Source organism: Paroedura picta, chromosome 2 (genome assembly GCF_049243985.1).
Source record: "Paroedura picta isolate Pp20150507F chromosome 2, Ppicta_v3.0, whole genome shotgun sequence".
Lineage (NCBI taxonomy): Eukaryota > Metazoa > Chordata > Lepidosauria > Squamata > Gekkonidae > Paroedura > Paroedura picta.
In genome coordinates, this window is record NC_135370.1 from 77,911,903 (window position 1) to 77,939,020 (window position 27,118).

The 27,118-nt window shown below is 42.9% G+C and overlaps 1 protein-coding gene across 1 annotated transcript; it reads right to left on the minus strand.

Moving 5' to 3' along the window:
- Positions 1-2,513: 2,513 nt before the first annotated feature.
- LPXN (leupaxin) lies at positions 2,514-22,659 on the minus strand. Its single transcript, XM_077321038.1, has 9 exons — positions 22,276-22,659; positions 18,703-18,857; positions 18,178-18,233; positions 14,945-15,047; positions 13,725-13,892; positions 10,581-10,754; positions 9,443-9,524; positions 5,757-5,905; positions 2,514-3,732 (listed from the first exon to the last, which is right to left on the minus strand). The coding sequence occupies exons 1-9, from the start codon at positions 22,286-22,288 to the stop codon at positions 3,457-3,459; spliced, it is 1,176 nt and encodes a 391-aa protein (XP_077177153.1). The 5' UTR covers positions 22,289-22,659; the 3' UTR covers positions 2,514-3,456.
- Positions 22,660-27,118: the final 4,459 nt, after the last annotated feature.

A 27,118-nucleotide genomic window follows, 5' to 3' on the forward strand; every position in this document is an offset into this window, starting at 1 on the left:
TGAGCGCGGCTCGCAGTTGCTGGGGCTGGGAATCGGAGGGACCAATCGGCAGGCGCTTCGCGCCTGCCGTTTGGTCCCTCCGGTTGTCTGTCATGAGGAAGGGTCCAATCCGGACCCTTCCTCATCACGGACACATCCCGCCCCAGAACCCCTTACTGTTTTATTTAGTCCGTGGCGCCCGCGGCGCCACGGGCGGTGTACAGATGGCGCCCGCGGCGCCACGGGCGGTGTACAGATGGCTATAGTGCAATGATAAAATGAAATTACACCATGAGTGGATGCAGCTCTACTGTGGAAGCAGGGTCTTCTATTATTTGAAAGTATATTTGAAATTTGCAGATGAGTAGAATTATTGCAGAAAAAATGCTGGTTGTCGCACTTTACAGTTCAGAATCTGTTTAATGGACTAAATGTTTATATATTTCTTTCCCCATCAGATAGGCTCTTATATTTTTATTTTTATTATTTTATGCTTGATATACATGAATTATTTTTTACATAAAAATACAGAAGGGCATCGCTACCCCACAGACATAAAAACTGGTATAACATTTACCATCTTTCCTGGGAACTGAAGTTCTATCAAGAAAACTAGGAATATTTTTAGCAGGAAATTCTTACTACCCCAACTACTATTTCTAGATAAGTTGGAGAGGGTAGTTAAATGCAGAAATTGGCATGAAAATAAACAGTCCGTAAGCAGCTTTTTCAGAATAGTTCTGTTTGCCATTATGAAAGCAGACTTCAGAGTAAATAGTGGCCAAGAGGATGATAGCACCTATTTAAAGAAATGAAATGGGCGGAAGGCATTTTCAAGGAAGCCTGCTCACACGTTGCTAAACGGGATACTGTTTTAAAGAACAATGTCCGGTGAAGACGAAAACGGAGACAAAGTATTATGGACTGGGCTGTCGCTGATATGTGGAAGACACACAGCTCTATCTCCTGATGGTTGGCTGACCAGACTCTTCCCCACACACACACACCAGATACATTTGCCAGTTGTTTGAAAGCCATAGCTGGATGGTTAGAGCAGAGTCGCCTGAAACTCAACCTGCCCTGTGGCTGGGCAGGAAGGTGACACATGAGGAAGTGCATCTGCTCATGCTGGCTGGGGTGCAGCCGAACACCTCACCCTTGGCCAGAAATTTGGGTGTGATCCTGGTTGCCTCATTATTAACTGAGGCCCAGGTCACAGGAGTAACCCACATAGCATTTTTCGAACTGCACCAAGCAAGGCTAGTAGTGCCCTATCTTGTCATTGGATTGCTTGGCTACAGTCACCCATGCAATGGTCACCTAGTTCAGACTAGGCTTGTGAGATTCGGCCGCCGAAGCAGCCGTTCCCTCTGGGCACAGCCAGCGCCGCGCTGCGGGGGGGGGGGAGGCGGTGCCGGCAGCCGTGTGACAGTGGGCGCAACCACGCAGGTGCGGAATCACAAAAGCCTAGTTCAGACCGGACTTCTGCAACTCACTCTGTGCAGGCCTACTCTTGTCCCTGACCCGGAATTTGCAGCTGGTGCTCACAGGAAGAGCTAGCACAGGCCCATATCCAGCCTGTGCTGAGGCAGCTGCATTGGTTGCCAGCTGCAGCCCAGATCAGGTTCAAAGTTTTGGTGTTAACTTTTAAGGCCATCCATGGGCTGGGTCCCACATATCTGCAGGACTGCCTGTCTCCTTATGCCCCCCACAGGGCACCTCTCTCAGTGGGTGCCAAATTGAAAAATATTTTTTCAAAGATATTCATTACTACACATTTATATAAATTCATGTTTTAATAATTGTTGACACCCCCTCTACACACACATATATACATGTGCACCATTAAGTTGCAAGTGACATATGGTGTCCCCATGGGGCTTTCAAGGTAAGAGATATTCAAAGGCAGTTTGCCATTGCCTTCCTCTGACCAGGACTGACTCTGCTTACCTTCTGTGATCTGATGAGACTGGGCTAGGCCAGGCTATCCAATTCAGCTCCCTCTCTCTCATGTTCTGTGCTGGGCTGCAGGCTGGAGTTTGAGCCAGGGCAGGTTGCCCCACCTCTTTCTGCTGCCGCGTGGGGGAGCATTTGACCTGGTGCACCTCCTCCGCCTGATATTTGTGTTCCCTCACAGGAGCCGGGGCAGTGAAGTTCCCAGTGTGGAAACAACCTAGGAATCACTGCCTAACCATAGAAAAGGACCTCACTCTTCAGAAAACTGCGTAATAATACTTAAAGTCTGGCTGAAATTGTTCTCACCAAGATGCAACCTGATGGGGTTGACAAGCCCACATGTGCCAGCACTGGAAAAACAGACACCATCTCATTTCCTTCCCTTCAAACAATTCCAGCCCTATGTAAAAGCCTCTAAAATAAAAGAAAGGACAGGCTCTAGACAGGTCATCTCAACGTGTGCTCAAATTTAACCGGCTGATGTCCAGAAATGACTGCAATTGTCCTAGTGATATACATCAAAGCAAAAATGTCCAATATATCCTAAATCCAAAGAAACATGCCGAACTGCATGGACATTATTTCTAAAAATCACATTTATTATTTTGTGCATTCTGTCCATTCAACTCTAAACAATATGCTAAATATTATCTATGGATCTGTTATAATATCAGTGCAAAATTGAGAGGGGATTTAAAGATAAAATGCTATCCAAACCAATTTGCTAAATTTGACTGCTTGCTTGCATGCATATATGAGATTCAACAGAACAGGTTAAATTGAATATAGAGAGAATCGGCAGCTAGGGTGTTGGAAAGATCAAATTGCTGGGCATCTGACAATTTAACAAAATGGCAATGCAATAAAAGTCAAATAGCAATGCTTAGAGAATTAGAAAGCCGTGTGCCAGAAAGCCTTCAAGTCTTGTTGTATCTATCTCTGAAAAATATGGGACTAGTACAAACTAGTACAAATGTTCAAAGTTCAGTGGAGCAGAATGTATATCTAACACCAGAGTCCACTGACATTTGTTGCAGTTCGGATGGAGTAATATTCTCCATCACTAATCTTGTCCCTGTTTACATGGAAGTAAATCCAACTAAATTCACTGGGAAGAGTTTAAGTCAGTAGGGACAAGATTGCATTCTCAGCTCTTTTCCAGGTTATCTTCTCCTCTTTCAATTTCCTTAGAGAGTAAACCCTTTCTACAGTCATTATAACTGTTTTACTCCTACCTCAGAAACTTAGAGAGCATATTAGGTGTGATAGTCTCAATATGTACTATCACCATTTTGTCTGAACAGGGGACAATGTTTGATGTTTCCAGCTTCATTAGAAGAATCAGAAAAACAGGTCTGTTGCAATTACATCTTTGCACGTACCAAAGATTGAAAATACACATATTGCCTATTTGCACAAAATGGTGGCCATGCATATTCATACTATCACATGTAGCGCACTCTTCCAGCTGGTATGGCAGGAAACACTAGAAATATAATGACCAAAAAGCCCTTAACATCCTTAGGAAGATGAAACAAAAAGTTTGTTGAAGCAAGAGTTACAATATGCTTTGTCATTTTGCTCCTGAAAGATGCCATTGTGCAGCTGAGTAAGGCAAAAGGCACAAACAAAGTGCTCTGGGTGAAACCTGTGCCCCATGGCACTGACACAGCGCCCAACAATGGGCTTCCCACATCCATGGCACACTGTCCCTTGATGATGGTGAAAGTGAAGCTCACAGTAGGGTCGCCCATCTAATTCAAAGAAGGCACCATTGGAGAAGCTGCAGAAACAGTCCTGAAAGGAAAGGAAGACAGCCATCAGGGCATTGAAATATTCCTGGGCCCTACTTGTTTGTTGTTGATTTTGCCATCAAATCACAAGCTGACTTCTGGCAACCTCATAGGGTTTTCAAGTCTAGAGATGTTCAGAGGTGGTTTGCCATTGCCTGCCTCTGAGTCACAGCCCTCATATTTCTTAGTGGTTTCCTACCCAAATCCTAGCCAGGGTCAGCCCTTATGTAGCTTCCAAGGTCTGCTGAGATGGGGCTAACCAGGGCATGGCAAGGCCTCACTTATTAACCAGTAATTGAGTACACTGTGCTGGTTCAGGATGTCATCTTTATGAATATGGTCAGTCAGCTGCTGCTGCTGCTGTTTGAAAGAGGAACTGATTTATTTTGGGTAAAAGGAATCTAAAAATTAAGTTTAAAATGTGTGTCAAAGTTCTGCATTTAAGTTCCTAAGAAAGAAACCTTTTTTGAAGGAGGGACCTCAGTGGAGTATATTGCTATGGAGTTCACCCTCCAAAACAGCCATATTCTCCAGGAGAATTGATCTCTTTAGTCTGGAGATGAGCTATAAAATCCAGGGGATTCCCATATCTCACCTGAGCATCCCTACCTAAGGCTAATGAAATTCCTCTGCAGACCAGACAGCCTTGGGTTGCTGTTTTCTGCTTCGGAATAGTACTGGAACAGGCCTTCACCTTGTCTGTAAAACTGAATTATGTAGTATTATTATGTCAAAGGAACCCGTTAAGGTCCAACCAGATTGCTCTGCATAGAGCCAATCGGATTGCTCTGCTTAGGGCCAACCAAAGGCAACAGCAGGCTGCCTGAATGGTATAAAAGTGCCTGAGTTTGCCTGTTTTTCTCTGTTCAGTCTTTGGAGTTTGTTGCTGGAGTTGATAAATAAAAAGAGCTGTTCTGAAGAATTGGAATCTGTGTTCACTGAACCCGCAGACTTAATATGTAAGATTAATATTAAAGTGGAGAAGAAAAGGATGTAAGATGCTTTCGGTGTGAAAGATAGAATATAAAGGAGGTAAATAAATATATATTTTCCTATGTCAGACTTTTCTATTCGCTGTTGTTAAAGAGATTTTTGGCCTCACTTTTGAGCATATAAAAGTCTCCCTGCTATAACCATACATTGAAATAAAGATCTGTGAGTTTTTAAAATTATTTTTTCCATTAAACCCAAAAGAAATGCCCCTGATTTCATTTGTATCCTAGTCTTTAAAATCTTCTGCATTATTTGTATAAAAAATGTTTTCCCTCTTACACCCCCATCAAAGAAGAAAAAATGTCCCTTCATGTTGTTCACATTTCCAGCAAGAGTTAGACATATGTTTATCTGTTTCTGATAACTTTTCGGGCTACAAGTACCAATGATAAATCATCTAATAACAATTCTCCTTAAATTTGAGACCCTTCATCCACATATTTTCCCATTAAAAATAGAGTCCAATAGCACTTTAAGACCAACAAAGATTTATTCAAGGCATGAGCTTTCGAGTGCAAGCACTCTTCCTCAGACTAAATGAACAACCATCAGAATTGTGGAGATATAAGGCAAAAGCATATTGTGGCAAATTCCTCAAAAAAGATGGGTGGGGCCAGCAACAATTGGGAAAGTGTCTTCCAATAATTATGGACAGTCATATTTCTCCAATGTTTTTGTGAACTACAGCTGAACTCAAAAGGACTGATTAGCTGTTTTAGCAAAGAATTATCATATGTCTTAATTTGGATATTATGACACAGTTTACCAATTTGCCACCATTTACTTTTTTTGTTGTCTTGAATGCTGTTGCTCAGCAAGGTCCAGCTGTGGAAGAAGAACTGCAAGCCTAGAATACTTTTGAATACATAAAAATATAAAGTCAACTGGAATTAAACATCCTACAATGAAAGGCAAATTCAGCTCTATGTGTAGCTTGTAATTCCTGCTCATTCCCCGAGCATCTTCAATAGTTTCATAACACTACATTTTTTGTCTAGCTATTTAGTGTGATCATGCACTCTTCTGTATGCTTACCCCGCACACAAAGCACTCAGGATGCCAGACAGCACTTAGTGCTGACAGGTACTGATCCATCACTGGCTGGTCACAGCCTTTGCATTTGGGAGAGAAAAGGGTCAGGTAATCTCTCTGGCAGTATGGTTTCCCATCCTTTTCATGGAAACCTATGGAAGCAAATATAAAAAGATTACTATGGGGTAAAGGATTCATCATGAAGACTTTAAAACCTACAATTTTTCTACTTGGAGAACAGGGAAGAAAGGCAGACTTTAATACTGGGAAACCTTCACACGGATTCAAAGAGTCACCTCTACTTTCAGTACCAGAGCAAGATCCATCACACCCAGACCTTTAGGATAGCTGATGATGAATGCCTGATTCAACCTTCCTGACCACTTGTAAATTAAATATTTCCTATGTAGGCACAATATGGACGATAGTAATAAAGCCTTATGTTGTACAGCCAATCTGCAGCAGAGATAGACTGACAGAATTTTTGCAAGGCCCACTATCTGAGAAGGCTCCTTTACACTCAACAACATTTTCACTAGATGTTTCTCATTGATGCACAAATACTTCAGTTTTCCCATAACCCCCCCCCCCCTCAGATAATGACGGAATATCTGAAATTTGGAGCAGTTGAATCATAAATGGTTAAGGGAATCTGGTACATTGCACTCATGCTGACAGCTCCTCTCATTTCGAGAGATTTGAAGGAAGCGGCCTCTTGATAGGTTCGAAGGGAATATATTTAGGCGTGCAAGGAGAAAGGCCCTTTTTCGGGAATAGTCATCTAACACCTGAATATTTAGGGACATTGATTTATAAGACCATATGTCCCAGTGGCCTGGTGAACAGATTCTGTGGGTTGATGTGCCTATTATCTGAATATCCTGGTCTTCTGGTCTTTTTGTGATCAGCTTCAGGACTGTGCTCTCATCATAATTAACTAGAGTTGATAAATCTAATCCTAAACAATGATGTTTATGAAAAATTACTTCATTAAAGCCCTTAATAAAATAGGGATTGCCTAAAACGTTAGAAAGTAGAGATAGTGGAAGAGAATGGAAATGGATTTGTAACCAGTATTTGAATGTACAAAGCCAGGCTCTGGTTTCTAGGGTCCGTTGACCAAGCTCCGCTAAGTGTTTGCGACACATTTTGGTACATCCAACAATTGCCTTAAAAGGTAGATTGACATTTATCAACTTTGTTGCTGAATGCACCAATTCTTTATCCCTTGTCGAAAATCCATGCTATATCCAAATCAGATAAAACCCTGTCCCAGGATACTGATGAATCACCACCCTGCCTTGGACAGAAAAAATAGGTGTTGTTGAATACCTGGCAAATCACAATTAATGTCTGACAGATTGTGCTATGCCTAGTCACTCTCTAGTTATGCAGGCCTGCTCAGAGGAATTATAACAGGATAACCTATATAGACACTCACTTCATAAGATGGAAAGAGTCATCCTAATTAGATGGAAAGATCATTAGAGAAAGAACAATTCTTGGTTCTGGTCATGGTTAGACTAGAGGTTTGGCTATATGCTACACTCATCACGTGAAGGGTATTTCTGACTACTGAGATTTGCCTGGAAAGGATTGTAGGAGGGCTGGGTCATCCCTCCTATGCTTATCAATTCTTAACAGTGATTGTCCTTATACCACCTCTATAGAAAATTAATGGAGAGCTAAAATAAATGCAGTTGAACAATGGAATGGTAGACAGAGCCATACATTAAAGATGATCTATCTTTCTTTGTCCTGCCTCCTCCAATCATCAACAGTAAGAGCCTGGCTTACATGGGGCTAATTTTGAGGCATATAATATGTGGACAGGATCTTCCTCTGGCTTTGGCACTGAGGTAGAAAGTTGACCTGCTGTCTCCTATGGTAAAGTTGACTGTGTGCTTTGATCAACTTGTGTTGGTTGGTCTGTGCAGGACCAGGGAATTATGTTCCCTTTCCCTCAGCTGCTTTATTTCCCTGGGTTCCTTCCAATGAGCCTTTGAGGTCAAGATTGCTTCATCTGATATGTGTGGTATTTGTTTTGTGGAAACATGCTTCTCTTTGGGCTCAAACATTTTTTTCTTGACAGCCTCATTATTACAAAAATAGTGAGTTGATGTTCTAACAAGGTATAATGTTTCCCCCCTAACTTCAAAATGTAGCTACTCCAGACTGTTCACATCACTGGTAAACTAGCTGTGTTACTGGTGATTCAAAGAGCAATAATCTCTTTGGATCAGGTCATAGCAAGGTCACAGAGTTGCTGAAGGCTTGCAATGCTTCTGAGATGCTTACAGAGCAAGAGGGGAACAATCCATGATTGCGCAAAGCAGTTTTTGCAACAGAACTTGGGAAATGAGCCAAAGCAATGTGTACAAATTTCTGAAAGTTGCTTCTTCTAGCATGAAGTGATCTGATGACAAAGAGGAACCAGCCCATTTAGAATTTGCAGAAAGGTGGATTCACCAGAAAAAAACTTTCTGTACTCTACTTATAATTAGCAGTTTAGGGACCTGAGCTCACTACTAAGTGCTCACAGATCCACTAAGGGCCCAATTACTGGAGCTGGGCTCCAGGGGACATATTAGTACTCTTTTGTGATTAAAGTCCCACAGCAGGTTTATGTTTGTGCTCTTCTAATGACTTTTCCCAAAGAAAGAAAATAATAAGTCTTTGACATGCCATTGAACTAGGAACAATTACTCCCAGGAGAGAATTGCAAGACTTTCTAAAAAAGAAGTGATGTTGAACTCCATTCAAAGAACAACCACTGGCACCATAATGATTCGGGATACAAGCTCTGAGTGACTGTCTGTTGTTAAGAACATAAGAGAAAGAGACCTTGGGGTCATAGCAGAGAGCGCAGTGAAAGTATCAGTCCAGTGTACCATAGCAGTGAAAAGGGAATACTCTATGGTGGAGATTATTAGGAAAGGGACTGAAAATAAAAGTCAATTTTACAGCACCCCTGGTATAGACATATGGTGCTGCTTCATTTGGAATTACAGTGTACAGTTCTAGCCACTGTACCTCAAAAAGGACATTGTAAAGCTGAAAAAAGTACAGAAGAGGTCATGATAGAGATTTATAAAATCATGTACAGCAGCTGTCCCCAACCCCCAGTCCCGCTCCATGGATCAGTCGGTACCGGGCCGTGGATCCTCCTCAACCTCCTCCCCGGCTGCTGCCTCGGGGGCTGCCCTGCCACTCTGCCGCTGGCTCACCTTTGGTGCTTTCTGGCAGCTGCCATAGCTGGGGCTCCCCCTCGGCATGGCACTGCACAGCTGCTGCTGGCAGCGCCCCCAGTGGGCGGCAGGAAGTCAGGGGCGCCAGCGGGAAAGCAAGCAAAGCATGGGCTCAGTCGATGGCAGCGATGTCCATCAGCAAAAGATTACCCCCCACAGGCCGCAGTAAAATTGTCAAGCGTTGACTGGTGATAAAAAGTATACCACTGATGTACAGGGTAGAGAGAATGGACAGAGAGAACTTTTTCTCTGTCTTCCAAAATATTTGTACTCAAAAGCATCCAATGAAGTTGATTTGAGTTATTAAAATTGGAAATTTGTTGCCAGACCAACTAGAGGAACAACAAGGAAGCTGCACCATGGCACAGAATGGATATTTATCATGCATGCAGCAATGCAAAAGCCAAGGGGTGAGAGGGAGGGAAAGGGTAAATAACAGACCATCATTCCCAAACATCTTCCCACAGTGGGCACAGAAGAAATGCTCTGGGTGCCAGGTCTGATCCATGGCCGTAAGAACTTTCTGCAAAGAAAAGGAGGGGGGGGGGAAGTAATTGAATTCCAGTACTGGAAAGCCATGATGGTTAAAAGGTTAATGACACGGGAAGAGAAAGACAGGCACAAACAGAATGGATAATTTCCTAACTGGCCTCAACTCTGAATGTGAGACAATCACACACACAGTACAGTAACTTTATTGGCATACTCAAAATAAAATTGAATAGTAAATAATAAAAACCAATTATTACCAGATACCATATATAATAAACAAGTATATAAAATAAAACTTGAGAAATTAGTTATGACTAATCAAGGTCTCTGTCAATGTAACTGAATCCTTCTCCAGTAAACAGCAGCTAAAAATTTCGCAACACACTCAGTTATTTCAGAGATCATATCAGCTAATACTGTGTCACATCTACAATTAAATCCCTTTGGACTGGCAAACTGAGCCCGATTAGGCATGACTGCTATTTGAGGAATAATGGGCAATTTAATAATATATGTGTGATTGTTTCTGGTTCACCAAGATGGCAGGCACATATCCTTTGTTCCATGCATATGTTTCAATATGTCCCTTTCACCACAGCTGATGGGAAAGCATCCTAGCCATCATGAATGCACAAAGGTGAATTGGGTCTACTAAATTTGAGAAATATTGGGCCATAGATTACTGAGTAGAAGAGAGACCAAAGAAACAAGGAGATTATACCTGGTTCAACCCTGTTTCAATGAGCTGTTTCTCAGTTTCCCATATCTTTCTTTATATAGCTCTCCCTGAATATAGCTCTCCCTGAGTTAGCTAGGGAGTTGATGTTTATACCAAGGGTATTAATTTTGTGAAGGATATATTGAGACTATTGGAAACAATGAGGGTTGGCAAGTAAATTAGCTATTAGACTTTTATGTTGTGATCGAAAATGAAGGCATAACCAGTATTTAAAGATAATGATCCATGCTCTGGATTCCAATAAACGAAGTCCCAACTCAGCATACAAAGTGGCATTTCTAATAGAGTTTGGGACATCTAAAAATGGTGCAGAGGCAATCAATAGAATGCAAGATCAATATTACATACCTCTTGAATGGGTGCAGAACAATAAGCACAGCGAGGGGAGAAGAGCTGATGATAATCTTCCTGGCAGTAGGCCTTGCTGTCCCGTTCAAAGAAGGGTCGAGCACCCATTTCTTTTCTACAGTGGGCACAGGTGAAGTGTTCTGGGTGCCATGTTTGACCCAGTGCTGTCACCACCTAAAAACCAGCAAGCAACGTACAAAGTTCTTAGTAGAAGGCATAGTGATGAGACACACGTTCCCTTCCAGTGTAACACTGGTCAGGGAAAAAAAATATGGTTCCATAAGGTTCTAATGAGGAGTCCACAGAGATGAGCAAGGAACAGACCCTTCTTGGTTGAGCTGAACCAGCTGGGCTGGGGAAAGGTGCATGGTGGTGGGCTGCTGGAGAGGTGAGTGTTTTTTGCCTTTCTTAAGCCGCTGGGGACCACTAACTGAGGTTGCTGTGTGAGGGGACAATGCTTGAGGATGAGTGGGTGTTTGTAGTCTACTGGAGAGTGGATTCTGTTTGATTAATTTGTCTGATTCATTTAAGGAGGGTCTGCTGGCCAAGGGTTGATTGCTGGTCCCATCTTCTCATATTGCTGTTGAAAGGCAGGGACTGTAAGCCACTGAACTGTAAAGGCTCCTCTTCATCAGATGCATGAGCTGAAGGGCAAGAGCCAAAGGGGTCTTGGTCTGGGAATTGGGCCTGACAACCTGGTATGAAACTAAGTTTCCAGGTTACATGAACTTACAAAGGAAATTCTAGGATGAAGGAATCTACTTGAAAAGTGACAATGAATGCTCAGGACACATTTCCAGTCATCTGCAGGGAGTGCACCACATTTGCTTTCCTCCCTGAGGACAAGATGGGCTTCATTTGTCAGGGGAAGGAGATGATTAACATAGGTACAGGAAGGCCAGATCAAATGGAGACAACAGTGCAGGCTTGAGGTGCCTATGTACCAGTGCTCAAAGCTTGGACACTAAGAAGGAAAAGCATGGCCTACTAATGCAGACAGAGGGATATGATTTATTAGGCATTACAGAGACTTGGTAGGATCATTCCCATGATGGGAATATAGTAGTGGATCGATATGAATTGTTCAAGAAAAACAGAAAGGGTTGAAGAGGAGTATTAGGTTTGCTTGTCAGTAAATACTACAGGAGGCAGGTGACAGCCCCGTCGAAAGTATCTGGTTGAAGATAAGGGAAGAAGAAAAAACTCTTATTGTGGCCAGAGTCTGCTTCAGGCTGCCTGACCACAGTGAGGAGGTAGATGCTGTCCTTGACTACTTTGACAGTGTATCCAAGAAATGCGACCTTGTAGTTCCCTGTGGGCTGGGAGACAAACTCTATTAAGTGTCCAGAATCTTTCAGCTTCCTGATGTGCCTGCCTGACTACTTCCTCTTTCAAATGGTGCAGGAAGCTACAAGGGCCTCAGATACACTCAACAATATTAAACAACAAGCAAGTTAGCAGTCAGACCCCTTCTCTCATTGTGGGGCAGTTTATAGACAGAAAACCCTTCCTTTAATATCATTTCAAGTATCATAAGCAATACACTGGCCCAAAGTGACATAAAATGGATGTCAGCCAGGTAAAATCTGGACACTGTAGTTTAGATCATGTGGGAACTAACAGCTGACCTACTAACAACCTCCTCCCCACCCCAGGGAGATGCATAATTTAGGAGAATAGATTCCCAAGTACTTACCAGGTATCCCATCAGGCTCCATCCTCACCCATGTATCCCCCAAACATAATAACTTTTCTGTCTAGAAATCCAAGGGTCATCAAGAAACATTGACACCTATAGTTCAACTCCTGTTAAACCCATTGCACTTCTCCTGGATGATTGTTCGACCCTGGAAGGCCCATCAAGGAATTGGTTTTAGGGACTAGCATATCAAGACTGCCTCAGGCAGAATTTTGCCCTATATCAAGGGTCATCCTGCTCCATGGCATGTGTGTGTTCCTGGACTTTCTGCATACCCCCACTGGCATGGGGCCAGCCTCCTCTTCCCATGAAACACTGGTCATGTTGCTGCTCTCTCCATGGATCTTTAAGATCAGTAAATATTGCCTCCCTAAAATTGCTATCTCCCCTCTCCTCCCCGATTCTTCTGAGATAGGATGGATAATAAATGTAAGTGTATTAATAAAAATGATTGAGTGAATTGGTGATATTTATTTTAAATTTCTATTAGTAATTAGTATTTTTAAATGTTATATTATTTATATTATATTGTGTGTATTTTAATCTTGTGAGCTGCCCTGAGCCATCAGGGAAGGGCAGCATATAAATGCAATTAATAGTAATAGTAATAGTAATAGTAATAGTAATAGTAATAGTAATAGTAATAGTAATAGTAATAGTAATAGTAATAGTAATAGTAATAGTAATAGTAATAGTAATAGTAATAAATGGCCCTTTCCAACTCTATAATTTTATGAGAACATAAAACCTTCAGCAGTATACATAGAAATGGTGGTATAAGTCATCTATCCCAGATTTTTAAATATATACTTTTAATCATATTAAAAAATTTAACCTTTTTGGAAATGTGTGATTCAGTTTGTTGATAAAATGTTGGGTTGTAGTTTCTCCCTTGACCCAACCATTTGCCTTCTGAAAGAGTGTCTGACATTTTGCTGCTGCACATTTAGCCCTGGTGAGGAAGCTCAAAATTAGTTCTACATCGGAAGAGGAAAGTGCTCTTTTAAATAATTCAACAGAATAATATGTGTTATACTGCATGATTAACTAAGCTAACATATTAACAAAGGGCCGAGAAAAATAATTTCCAATGGACAGCTGAATTTATATAGTTTATAATATTTTGGAATAAAAAGGTAAGAAAGAAAGTGTGCTCTCGTTTCTTTTATGAGATATGTTTTATGAGATATTATAATGTATCTGTTTCTTTCTGTAATTGGAAGTATGAAATGTATTACAATATATCTGATATATTATACTTGTAAAGGTCGAGTAACAAAAAAAAATCCTTTGGCAGTATGTGACAGAAATTATAAGAACAGCTGACACTGTGCAGCAGGATTTTTTGTTACCTGTGATATGTCATTGATTATTAATTTCAAAACACAGTAGGCTGGAGAGCCATTAGAAAAGCCTGCCAGGATTCACGCCCCACCACCTCTCACCTTTCCAGCAATTGGTTTGTGGCAGGCAGCACAATTGCCCTTCGGCACAGCAGCAACACCAAGATCCTGCAGTCCCTGAGTCAGGCCTTCCAACATGCTGTCTAGGCTGTCAGTGGCATTCTGTTCCCCTGATGATGGGTCGGCAGGACCTTCTATCCCAAGTGAAGTCTACACAATAAGCAAATGGGAACATTTAGCAAACTGTCCCTTCGCCGAACTTTCTCTCTCTCTTACCTTTCTAGTTTTCCCTGTGTATCCAGTAGGGGAAAATGGTTATGCCGATCTAGGACTTTACCATCCTGAAATGTGAGGCACATAAATTGCCAATAATCGGGGGGGGGGGGGGGGATATCCTGTCTACTTAATAGAAGCTTAATAGGATGTTATTTTCCAGATGCTATTTTTTTTACCTCCTTGCCATTAAAAGCTTGAGCTGCCCATTTCTTTACTATAAGTCTTTACTAAAGAGATACAGCATGGTTTTTTAGGCCTGTTGGCAACCCTAGGTGTACTTCCAGCTCCTTGCAGTTATATTTTAAGAGATTTTCCACCCCCCTGGCCATTTAATCACTCATCTCATCTGTCTTTTGGAAGATCCTTATTTAGCTCTCTATCAAGTTTCATTACACTGCCCTCCAACACCTACCTTCTGTGTCACTTCCATGTTACTTCCTGTCCCTCAAAGGGTCAAGTATCTGTCTGCTTCCTCAAAATCCACGTATTCTGCTCATGGCATTCCTGGAAATCATGCACAGACAACTTCTCACTGTGCTCTCCCATTTACTGTTCCTTTCTCACCCTCGCTTACCCTTCGGAGCAACTGCTGGGGCCTGAGAAGAACAATCCTCACAAATAATTGTTACTTCATTAAGCCCACTATTCCCTCTTGATCCATCTCACATTCTACTTATAACTCAAGACCACTGAACATGGGCAGATAATTCTAATCTACCATATTAAATACATGAAAGATGTAATATAATCACAAGAATTGCTCCCTCAGGAATGTGCAGGTGTTGGCATTTCCTTATAGACCAAGACTCATTCCGCACACACTGGAGAATGCACTTTCGATTCACTTTAGAAGTAGATCTTCCTGTTTCACACAGGGCAATCCAGCTACAAAAGTACACTGAAAGTGCATTATCTGAAATGCATGGAATGAGCCTGTGAGAATTGCTATAATTCCTTCTGCAGAGAAAATGAGGGCCATGATTCACCTTGGACTGCATAGTTCCCAAGCAAGTCAGCAAGTCATCCAGTTGCTGAGCTGCTGAGGTGGAAGAAGATGAAGAGACCAGGGTCTGTGGAGTTGACACCTTGCTGCAGAGGAGACAAAATCATATTTGTGATGGAACAGAAATGCACACTTCAGTTCTATTATTCTCTTTGCCAGACCCAAGCTCAGGGACCCGCAAACTCTATTTACAAACTATTAGTGCATCAAAAGCTCACCACTGAGTATTTTTGTAATCTAAAGCAATTTCTCCATACCTCTGTAAATTTGGTGGTGCTTTAATGCAGAGCATCTGCTTCATGTAAGCCAGTTGTATCACAACCATACCTATCCAAAATGTTGATCTCTACTGTTGATCCCTGACCCCAAAGAGGCATGCTTGGCCTCAACCATAACCAGGCCCTTCTCCGCCCAAGCTCCCACTTGGTAGAATGAGCTCTCAGACTAGATCAGGGCTCTGCAAGAACTAAAACAGTTCCACGGGGCCTGCAAAATGGAGCTGTTCCACCAAGCCTTTGGTTGGGGTCAACAGAACGACACCAACCCAGAAGCCCTCTCCCAATCACCAGCTATGCCCAACAGAAGCAACATAGGTCAACACCTGACTGGCCACTGCATGTTTTGAGCTGTTAAACTGCAGTTAAGTTTGGAATTGTTCAAAGCCAAAATTGTTGATATTTTCTGTACTGTTATGTTCAAATTGACCCTCTTGTGGCACAGAGGGGTAAGGCAGCAGACATGCAGTCTGAAGCTCTGCGCATGAGGCTGGGAGTTCAATCCCAGTAGCCGGCTCAAGGTTGACTCAGCCTTCCATCCTTCCGAGGTCGGTAAAATGAGTACCCAGCTTACTGGGGGGTAAATGGTAATGACTGGGGAAGGCACTGGCAAACCACCCCATACTGAGTCTGCCATGAGAACGCTAGAGGGCGTCACCCCAAGGGTCAGACATGACCCGGTGCTTGCACAGGGGATACCTTTACCTTTATGTTCAAATTGTTACAAATTCAAACTTATTGTGTTCTGTGTTCTATGAGCCGCAAGCTATAACTTTGCAAGCTACAAACGCTTATTGTAAACTGCCCTGAGCCACAAGGGAGGGCAGTATAGAAATGTAACTAGCTTCTACTCTCCAGACTAGAGTGTTATCCTGACATTCCCATGTCAATTCTTGGGCATGCTAAAGTCACATAGGTATGTTGCTAAAAAGAAGTGTCATCTTCCTTGGGGGGGGGCACCCCTCCCTCCCACTAGCCAGCTCCTGCAGGAACTCCTGCTCCCACCAGGGCTCTGGCAAACTTAACTAAAAATCTAACTGGTAGAAAAAGGGGGAATTTAATGAAACTGTAGATATACTATGGTCATTCCAACCAGCCTTCTTTTTCTGTCTATAGGTAAATTCTACAAATGTTTTTGGACACTCCCCTCAAGCTACAAGCGGTCATACAATATTGAAAAGTAGGGGGGAATCTAATCTAAGAGTGGAAGTGAGGCCTCACTTCAAGAAGTACATAGTTAAAATTGAAAGGGTACAGAGGAGAGCGATGAGGATGATCTGGGGCCAAGGGACCAAGCCCTATGAAGATAGGTTGAGGGACTTGGGAATGTTCAGCCTGGAGAAAAGGAGGTTGAGAGGGGACATGATAGCCCTCTTTTAAGTTTTGAAAGGTTGTCACTTGGAGGAGGGCAGGAAGCTGTTCCCGTTGGCTGCAGAGAAAAGGCGTGCAGTAATGGGTTTAAACTACAACGATATAGGCTAGATATCAGGAAAAAAATGTTCACAGTCAGAGTAGTTCAGCAGTGGAATAGGCTGCCTAAGGAGGTGGTGAGCTCCCCCTCACTGGCAGTCTTCAAGCAAAGGTTGGATACACACTTTTCTTGGATGCTTTAGGATGCTTTGGGCTGATCCTGCGTTGAGCAGGGGGTTGGACTAGATGGCCTGTATGGCCCCTTCCAACTCTATGATTCTATGTTTTTGGTACCCTTTTTACAACCTGAAGGAGTCTCAAAGCAGGATTGCCTACCCTTTCTCTCTCCACAACAGACACCCTGTGAGATAGATGAGGTGGGAGAGCTCTGAGAGAACTATGACTGGCCCAAGGTCACCAAGATGGCTGCATGTGGAGGAAGAATGGTGAATCAAATCTGGTTCTCCAGATTAGAGGCTGCTGCTCTTAACCATTACACCAAGGTGACTCTCAAGGACTGTTTATGCACTGGAGGTTCAATGCTGGGCTGCAAGCTGGAGTTTTAGTCATGGCAGGTACCCCCATCTCTTCCTGCACCCACACGGGGGAGCATTTGGCCCAGTGCTCCTCATCTGCCCCTGATTTTTTCTCCTGCATGGGAGCTGGGGCAGTGAAGTTCCCAGTGCATAAGTGGTCAAACAAGTGCATAGGCACGGGCAGCTGGAATTCTCCTATGGAACACAATCTATATGCATTTTAAGTCATTGTTCGACCTCTTATGTGGGATATAATTTGTCTTGTAAGTCTATGAATCACTGTCACCTTTGGCTTAATTCTGAATAAACTCCAATACATGATTTGCTGAATGCAAAAGTAGCTTTGTTATCCAGATATGGTTGGTGAACAACAACTGCCTAGTGGTCCTTGGCCCCAAGGAGGTATACCTGGCCTTCACCAGGGTCAGGGACTTTTTGGCCCCGACAGCCTCCTAGAGGAATAAGCTCCCAGAGGAAGTTAGGGCTCTCACTGAGTTCTGCAAAGCCTGCAAGATGGAGCTCTTCCACCAGGCCAGAGTGGCAGGTAACATCTAATTGGTCTCCCCTCCTCTTCCAGTGTCCCTTCCCAGAAAGAAAAACCCTATGTATACATGGAGGGGCCCTGAAGCTGATTAAATTTAGTGGTAGATGGCTGAAATTCTATCATTCTCAGATGTGGAACTGTTGTTTTAACTGTTAATGTTATTGTTGATTATTTACACATTTTATTGTATTTACCACTGGTCAAACAAACAAGCAAGCATGGAATATTACATTCTCATAGAAGTTCCAGTCAAGTCCCATAACTTTTGGTGCGTACATAACATGTTTTTATGGGGAGTTCATTTTATATTCAGCATCATCTTCCTTTCAGGTAAATGTGATTGTTTACCCACCAAATCGTCCAACCATTATCTGTGGAGGTTTCCTATAGAATAAATTAAACAAAAGGAGAAAGTGCTTTGTGAGGGCTGCCTTCTTGCTGTAGCATTTACCTATACACATTGCCTTCATCTTCTCCATTATATTGACTGTTCAGTGCTGGTTGTACCTAGGGATACACAAACATAAAATATGAGAACACTGTCTCCTTACAAAACCACTTACACAGATTCTGCTATCTAGACATATATCTAATGATGAACAATGGTGTCATAAAGTGGATCAAAAATCCTTAAAATATGGTCATGATAGGCTGGATATTTCTGCAAATCAGGGGGAACTCCTGAGCTTGCCAAAATTCTAAAAATAGGGGCAGGGGAGAATGGGACATGGATTTCAAACTTGTGACTGTATTATTGCAGCTACTATTTTGGGAGATAGCAAGCAATCCTTAAGATTTTTGGTGGGGTGGGCAGGGCAGACTGCTATTATAGAAGAAACAAAGGTGACAAGGACAGCGGTGCTGAGTGATGGCGGCATTTGGCTACCAACCCCATCCTACCTTTCCTAAGCTCCCCTCCCCCCTCCTCATTTCATAGCCAGAGAAGGTAGGCAAGGAGGAAGCTTTAAAATAATACCTTTTTGGTTTCTGGGGTATTCAGTTTCTTGTTCTGCTTGACATGGGTCTGTGGTTTATCCTTGTCATGTTCCAGAAGAAAACAAACCTTTGGGAGTTTTGCATCAATTTCACTCAAACTCTCCGAAGTCTGCTCCAATTCTGCCAACAAAGCATCTGAACAAAGCCATTAAATATTGTGAATTCTATCTGTTCCCCTTTTGTTTTCTGCATCTCCCATCTGACTACTAGTGATTTGGCAACAAAGCTTCTGTGTTTTTCATTAACCTGCCATTTTATTGCCTGCCATTTTAGTGGACTAGATCTAAATGGGTAGGGCTTTTGCAAGTCTAGGCTGCCACCATCACAGGAAAACATTTTTTGACAGACTCTGCTGGAAGAAAAACTCATGTCTCAAGCCAAATAATATCACAAGGATCACCAAACTTTTTCAACCTGGGGGCACTGGTAATTCTGACACAAGACGGTGAGCACAATTACAACATGGCTGCTGTAGGAAGTGGAGATAACCACTAAATGTCAGGTTATATGTGAATCTATAAGAGTACATCTTCAATATTTCAAGCAGAAGCTCTGTGAAGCAGCATGCCTTTTAATCTGCACAGCTAATCAGAGTTCCTGCTAGGCAAAAGTCCTGCCCACTCTCTAAAAGCACCTGGCAAGCAGCAGGAAAGATGTCTGCAGACACCACAGTGCCCTGTGGCACCACATTTGGGATCTCTGAACTACAAACAAAACAATAATGATGCATAGGACCTTTCAGCCAGGAGGCCGCTAAACAAAGCCCAGCTCACAGGTCTCTTTGAGGTGGCCACCAGAGTCAGACTCTACCAATTTTATCCTAAGCAGAATTACTCCCACTTCATTTCATATACTGAAGGCAATGGGTTTGGAAGGGCATAATTCTGCTTAGTATGGCACTATATATCTGATCCCACACTGAAGGCTGAGGGCAGGCTGTTACAGGTGCTTCTGGGGACAGTTCAGTCACAAGTTGTACTCCAAACAATATTTTAAAATAATTGAATTTAAATTACAGGATGGGACATGGGCTTTATTTGTTTATTTGTTTATTTGTTTATTTGTTTATTTGTTTATTTGTTTATTTGTTTATTTGTTTATTTGTTTATTTGTTTATTTGTTTATTTGTTTATTTGTTTATTTGTTTATTTGTTTATTTGCCCTCCCCAGATTATAGTCTCTCTGCTTGACATCTTTCTTGCACTGACCAACATACAATTGTTGTAAGAATAATAGAAAAGCCTTCCTGGATCTGACCAGCAGTCCACCTAGTCTAGCATCCTTTCTCACACAGTGGCCAACCAGTTACTCCAGAGGGCCAACAACAGGACATGGAGGCTAGGGTTGCCAGACACAGGGTTATGCCCAGCAGGAGTCTGTGGAGCAGGGAACATGCTCCAAGCCATGGCACATCATTTCCAGAACAGGAAGTGCCATCGTGCCAATCTAGGATTCAGTAGAAATTTTTTCTCTGGGTTTGTTCTAGAAATACTGTCCCACTAGGCTTCCTAGGCTTCTGGCTATGGTTGCTATGGCAGGAAGTTTCCCTGTTGCCTTCTGCCACTCTGAGCAGTGACGGAAGAAAAATAAAATAAAAACCAGCAGCATCGCTGATACTGCTACATCACTTCTGTGTAAAACCTTGCCTTCATGGCCTTGACTCCTGCCACTTGCTTTGTGAATGTGTATATGCTGATCCTTTCTACTTTGAGAGATGTGATTTAGACACTTTGTGGCCTTTTCTCATCACAAAATAAACTGTCCAACGCCACAAAGTTGTGAAGTGAGTCATACAAGAGAGACTGCACCCCTGCCCAATTTCCAAGTCTTTTGGAAAAACAACTTCATCTACATTTCTCAAGTCTCCCTAATTATGCACAACCCACAAATTCACCCTGATTTGTTAGCAACAATTGTTTTATACTGTAGTTTGTCTGCTCCACCCAAACAATACATTTTTTCTGGAGTGACCAGATATAGGCTAAAGGTACAAATCTTCTTCCAGTTGACTTTGGGGAAGTTTTCTGCCTTCAGCTTTACACCTCATGTTTCATGTGATATTTCTCTACACAACTCTCCTATTCCCCTTCCCCCAACGTTTAAAGCTCTGCTGCAAGATATCACTATGGGGAAGGGTTGTCAGCTCCAGACTGGGAGGTAGTGTTTGGAGCCTGGGGATGGAGGGGTGCAGGGAGGGGAGGGACCTCGGTGGGGTGGAATGCTACACTGCCTGCCCTCTAAGCTTGCCATTTTCTCCAGGGGAAGGGATCTCTGCAGTTTGCAGATCAGTAGTGATTCTGGAGGCATGGCACAAAGGTGGATCGGTAGTTGTCATCACCTATTTGGGAGGGGAACATTTTCCAACTTGGCAGGCTGGTAGCCACAAGCTGCAGTCTTGCCTGGGGAAGGGAGCAGGGTGCTTGCACCAACACTTGCCAAACGGAGGGCTGCTCCTGGTTAGTCTTATGGATGGCCTGCTTGGTTTCAGAGACCTGCTGCTGATGCTGTTTTTGCCTTCAGGGCCTAACCAGGAAACCAGCCTCACTCATTGGACTGGGCAAGAATGTACACAAGCATCCTCACAATTTAAAACATCCTCGCTCAACAAGCACTGTGTGCATTGCTAAAGCTTATCAGTGCCTCCAAACTGGAGGGGGATCTTCTCTTCTGAGTCAAGTGATACACCCTCCCTCCCAGTTTAACCTCATTGACACCCTCCCCTCCTTACACAAAACTGACTCTTACGTTCACTTGATCCAGGCTGCCAGGGCCTACCTGGGTGCTTTATGCTGAACATGTTAAGATTATTGGCCAAAACCTCCTGCCCTAAAAAAAAAACCCTCTGTCCCTTTAATAGGTGTCCCTTTAAGTTGTGGAAATGGATAGTTGAGGATTTTCATGACATGGAATTAGACAACATTACTAGCAGATAATTGCTGAGGATCAAATTAATATTGAAAGAGGAATTGTGATGTTTCCTGCATTCATTCAACTCCTTCTAGAACAGTCCAGAATTTTATCATTCTAACAACTAAAAACTTTGTTCTGTTTCCCCATCTAAAACTAGTTCCTACTCAGTTTGTACTCATTACTTCTAGGACCTACCCCCTATTTAAATAGCTTCCTTCTGCCTGCTCATTACCTGTGATTGCATTTGTAAAGTATACCCTCTTAACCACCTGTTTGTAAACCAATAATTAAAAACTTTATTGTATTCATAGGTTTTCCATCTCTGCAATTTATTTACATGTGCTGTTTGTATGCATGCTAGTATTTCAAGCACAGGTGTCACCGTTCTCCCAACAAAAGTCCACATATCTGGCAGAAATGCAATACACAACTCTGGTCTGTTATAGGAGAAAACTGCACTATTTTAGTCCCAGTCTTTTGTGCAGCTAATGAAGAGACCACCCCTCCCTCAGGAAACTCAACCCTACAGTAAAATGCTTAGTATATCTCCCTCCCACCCAGCAGCCTAACAAAACTGTGTACATCTCCACCAACTCTGTGCCATCTTTTCTTGCTATTTTGCCATGGCTGGAAAGTTACTTACCTAACTCTTCCATTGCCTACTGATGATAGGATCTTTTGTCTAGGAGCTCCTTGAGACAGTGAGATTCAGACTCACTTGATGGTGGAACCAAAGAGGAAATGAGCAAAATGGTGAGTGGCTCTGTGGTTTAAGCAGATGTATTCAGTTCCTCTATAGCTGTACTTCCTCTTTTTTGAGTTTGAAGGTTTCTTTGCCTTAGCAAATCACATTTTGAGCAGCTCAAAAATGTATACTGATGGTTGAACAGGAAGAGATGGTCTTGTCTTATGAGAAATATGTAGATCTCATGTGATTGTTGTGCCATTTTCTTTGCAACCTGGGCATTTTCCCTGCTGTATCAAGCCAGGGAATTATACTGACAAGATGGCAAGACATTCTCCAGATTCCTTCAAGAGGGTGACTCACCTAGGAAGAAGTTAATCACTGAGATTACCCCTTGACAAATGCAGGGGTAGAAAGAAAAGGCAACAGTTGCATCCTGGGATGCTTAATATATCTCCCACATATACACAACGAAGGTTGTTGAAAAGATAGAGGGACAGGGTACATTTACTGGCAGCTACAAAGCAATGATGTTTAAGAAAAGAATTGCAGCAACTTTCCATTCTTTTCTATTACACAATTGAACTCATATTGAGTGCAACCCAGCATTTAAAATGCTTCTGCCTCTCTCCAAGTAATTTCTGGCAGTATTCCAGGAAGCAGCATTAAAACAAGTCATCAGGACCATGGCTGTTTCCACAGAGGGGATGGCACAGGTTTGGGAAAGCCATCCTGCAGTGAAAGCAGCAACATGTAGGGTGGAGACAGGTAGGGACAGGGTCTATTCATCAGTCCCACCACAATCAATGGCTCATCTGTTGTGAGAACCAAGAAGGCATCTCTGGAAGAACAGAAAACAGGCTGCAGTTATCTCATTAGGCCACAAGAGACCAGAGAAGAAGCCTTATAAGGCTTCCCATGGGGAAGGGGAATTAGGGTCCCTCAAAGACAGCTGCCCATTCTGCCTAGCATCTGCCACTCCCTTGGGCTCATCCCCCAGAATAGAGGGAGGGAGTTCCAACTCCAGACAGTCCTTTAAAAGGTGCATCCTGGAAGAGCCAGGGAGGAAGGGCCAGCTCTCATCTAAGACAACTGTGGAGAGATCGCTGGTAGGAATGGGTGCTGTAAACTCCTCTCCCTTGCTTTTTTCTGAAGTTCTTCCCCAAGGCAAGCTCTATTAAAGGAACCCTGGAGGAGAAGTCAGCCCTGGACTTTGGCCTGATGCAGGAGTCTAACAGAAAGCAGCTAAAGTTAAATGTGGGGTGAGAAGCAAAGACAGACGTTTCCTGCCATCTCTCTTCCCAATGATTGTTTCATGCTAATTTATGCCATTATGCCTATGCATTTGTTTTCTGAAGAGATGTTAGTCATTTCCTTCAGTATAAGTCAAATGCAGCTATTTAATAATAAATTACTGTGTTACAATCCAACATCAAAGATACCCTTTTTCGTACTCCATGTAGCATTATAGTGCAGACTAGAGGCAAAGCCCATTGTATGTCTAAATACAATGGGCGCTAGCCTTTCCCCCAGGGAGTCCCCAGCAGCCGCATGGAGCTCGGGCGGCGGCCTGACGTGGCGAGAGGCACGAAGCGGCAGCGGCCTGACGTGGCGAGAGGCATCAGGCCGCCGGCAAGAGAGCAACTGTGAGCCGTGCTCCGCGCGGCTCGCAGTTGCTCCCTTGTCAGCAGGGCGGGAATTGGCTGGGCCAATCGGCAGGCGTGCCTGCCGATTGGCCCGGCCGATGGTCTGTCTGGAGGAAGGGGCCAATCGGCACCCTTCCTCATCCCGGACAGAGCCCACCCTAACTCCTCCCACAAAGCCCTTACGGCTTTATTTAGTCCGCAGGGCCCATGGGCGCCGCGGGCTGCGTTAAGATGTGTGGGTGCATGAGTCAAATCTTTTGAGTGCTGTGTACTTTAGGGACAAAATTAAAACCTGGTATGAGAAGGCAGACTGGGTAGTTAGGAGGAAACTCTCAAATATTAGAATAGCAACAAAATAAAATTTTAATTATGCATAGTGTAGAAATAGTGGATAGATTTCCTTTTCTTCTCCTTAATTTGGAGACATTCAATGAAAGTGGGTGCCAATACATGCAAGTCAGACAAATTGAAGTACATTGCATAGTGCATATTTAATACATAAAATTCACTGCCACAAGATGTAGAGATCACCACTGATTTTAAAATGGGATTTCGCAAGGGCATTTATCAGCAACTTCCTGCTGTGGAGGCTAAAAACAATTCCCATTGATGGAAAGCAGTGACAGACAAGAGCTATGGCCATAACATGTTCTTTATGGACTTCCTGAAAGCAGCTGCCTGGCAGGTGTGTTAAATTGGATTCTTGAACGGAATAAACCTTGGTCTTATCTAGCAAAGCTCATGTTCTTATATAGAGGTTGCTTGAAAAGTTGAGAGCCCTGGCTGTTGGCAGGCCATGTAAGAAGGTAAAGTACTGAAGAATGTGCTGTTTCCTGGTAACTTTTTTTTTTTGCTTCAATAAAACAGCTTGCACTATTTAAGGTGTCCACTGGGTGTCAGAGCAGCACCACAAGAGAAACAGTGTCCAAGAAATAGATCAATCATAGAACCAGAGTTGGAAGGGGCCATACAGGCTGTCTAGTCCAACTCCCTGCTCATTACAGGATCAGCCTAAAGCTGATAACTAAATGACCCTCTTGCTTGAATTCAGCACATTGCCTATATGCATACATCCTCATGGTTCTGTATTATTATTATTTTTAAATTGTGAATAACATTATCATTTAAAAACATACACTGCTGAACAAGTTGTGACAAGCAGCAATCTTAACTGCATCCACATGGCAACATTTTTCCATGATGCATTGACAATGGCAATGAAGAGTATGATCACAGTGAATTCCTGCCCCGACCCCACCAAGCCATCTTACATCAGCATCTTTCCAGGGGTGAATCTACACTGGGCTTTTTATCCCTGGTGACAAACTAAAGAAACTCATCAACCCCCAGTGCAGCCCGGTGCTGGGCTTAGAGAGCCTTGGCAGTGGGCCGCGGCTCACTCTCTCAGCAGCAAGAATCGCCAGGCTGTGAACAACTCGGCCACCAAAGCGGCCAATTAGCTCGCGGCCCAGCAAGCTTCTTGTTGCGGGAGGGGGGGAGAGGGAAGTGCGGCCGGCGACACGCTGACAGCGCAAACGCGCATGCACGGACCTGCCGCGAGTTGCAGAAATCCAGTCTAGAGGTGACTGTTGCTTGGATCATTGTGGCTAGGTGCTCCAAGGCCAAGTAGGGTACTAGTAGTTTGGTTTGGCGAGGGTGGTAGAATGCTAGCTACACTACTCTCATGACCTGAGCTTCCATTGAGAGGGAAGCATCCACAATCATGCCCAGGTTCCTGGCAGAGTGAACCACTGATAGCTGCACACCATCCAGGTGGGCATGCACACTTTTTTCTTTTATTGGCATGTGTGCTTTCTTGCATGGTCCCTTCCTGCTTAGCCATAGGACCTCTATCTTTAAAGGTTTGGGTTTCAGATGACAACTCTGCTTGGGCCAACTCATCACGGCTTCCAGGCTTAGCTGCCTGGTTTTAAATTATTTATGTATTTATTAATTACATTTTTATACTGCCCAGCCTGGTAACCAAGTTCTGAGTAGTGTACAACATCTCATACAAATACAGAGTAGAATTTAATTTGATTAAAACAGTTAAAATAGCAATTAAAATAACAGTAATTAAAATAACAGTAAAACAGCTTCTGGGTGAAAATTCAACGTTTAAGGTGTTCTTAGTATTTCACTTTCTGAACCTTTTCTTAATAACAAAGGAATTACTTATAAATACACAATTACTTGTAAATCACATGCAAAAATAATCATATGGAAACTGACAAAAGGCCTTTTAATTTCTTTGTAGAACAGCTGGAAACTTGCTGGGAAGTATGCACAATTTATGTGGGAACTTCTTTTTAAAAATCCTCACTAAACAGCCTTTCCTGCACACACAACTTATTGCTGAAGTTGATTTCGTAGGGCTTTACTTCGAATCCTGTGCCCACACTATACACTTTTTGATTCTCATTGAAATGAAGTCAGTATCCCTTTAATCTACTGCCTGTTCATATTCTGTTCCTGCACTCTGCACCTATCTTCTTTCTTGGATTTTTCTCCTCCAAATTGCAGAGTTTAACTCTGCATACTAATAAGAGAAACCGGATTGCTGGTTGGTCCATTTTTAAAACATTAGCTTTTCGCAAGTAAAACAAAAACACAAAACAGTTGGGGAAAAATTTAAGACCCACAGCTAGGCTTGAACTCATAAAGCTGTGATCTTCACACAAGCATCTTACTGACTGAGCCATCTCAGCCATGTTATAGCTATACGCTCTATATAGAAAGTTTTGTGATGCTTTTTTTCTTTTTTATAAAGAAAGAAAAGCAGTGGCTTCTTGTATTCATTTTTTTAAAAAGGAATCCAAGGGTAATCCCCATCACTGCCAAGATGAGTGAAGGCCAGAGGAAAAGAACAGAGGGCAGCCCTGGCGAGTGTTTCTCACCCTCCCACACACACACTCCTGCTCTGTGAAACACATGTTGACAGGGAGAAAGGAGGAGGAAGCAGCTCAAGGAAAGGATGCGGAGTCTTTACTTTGACTGAGATTAATGCTGAACCCACTTATCACAACAATTAAGGGGGCTTATAAAACAGGAAAAAATACTTTTACAGTGCAGAAGCAACGGCAAAATGAAGGTAGAACTAAAATGGAAAGCCCAGAAATGAAAGCAACTTTATGACTATTCTCTGCTTACAATTT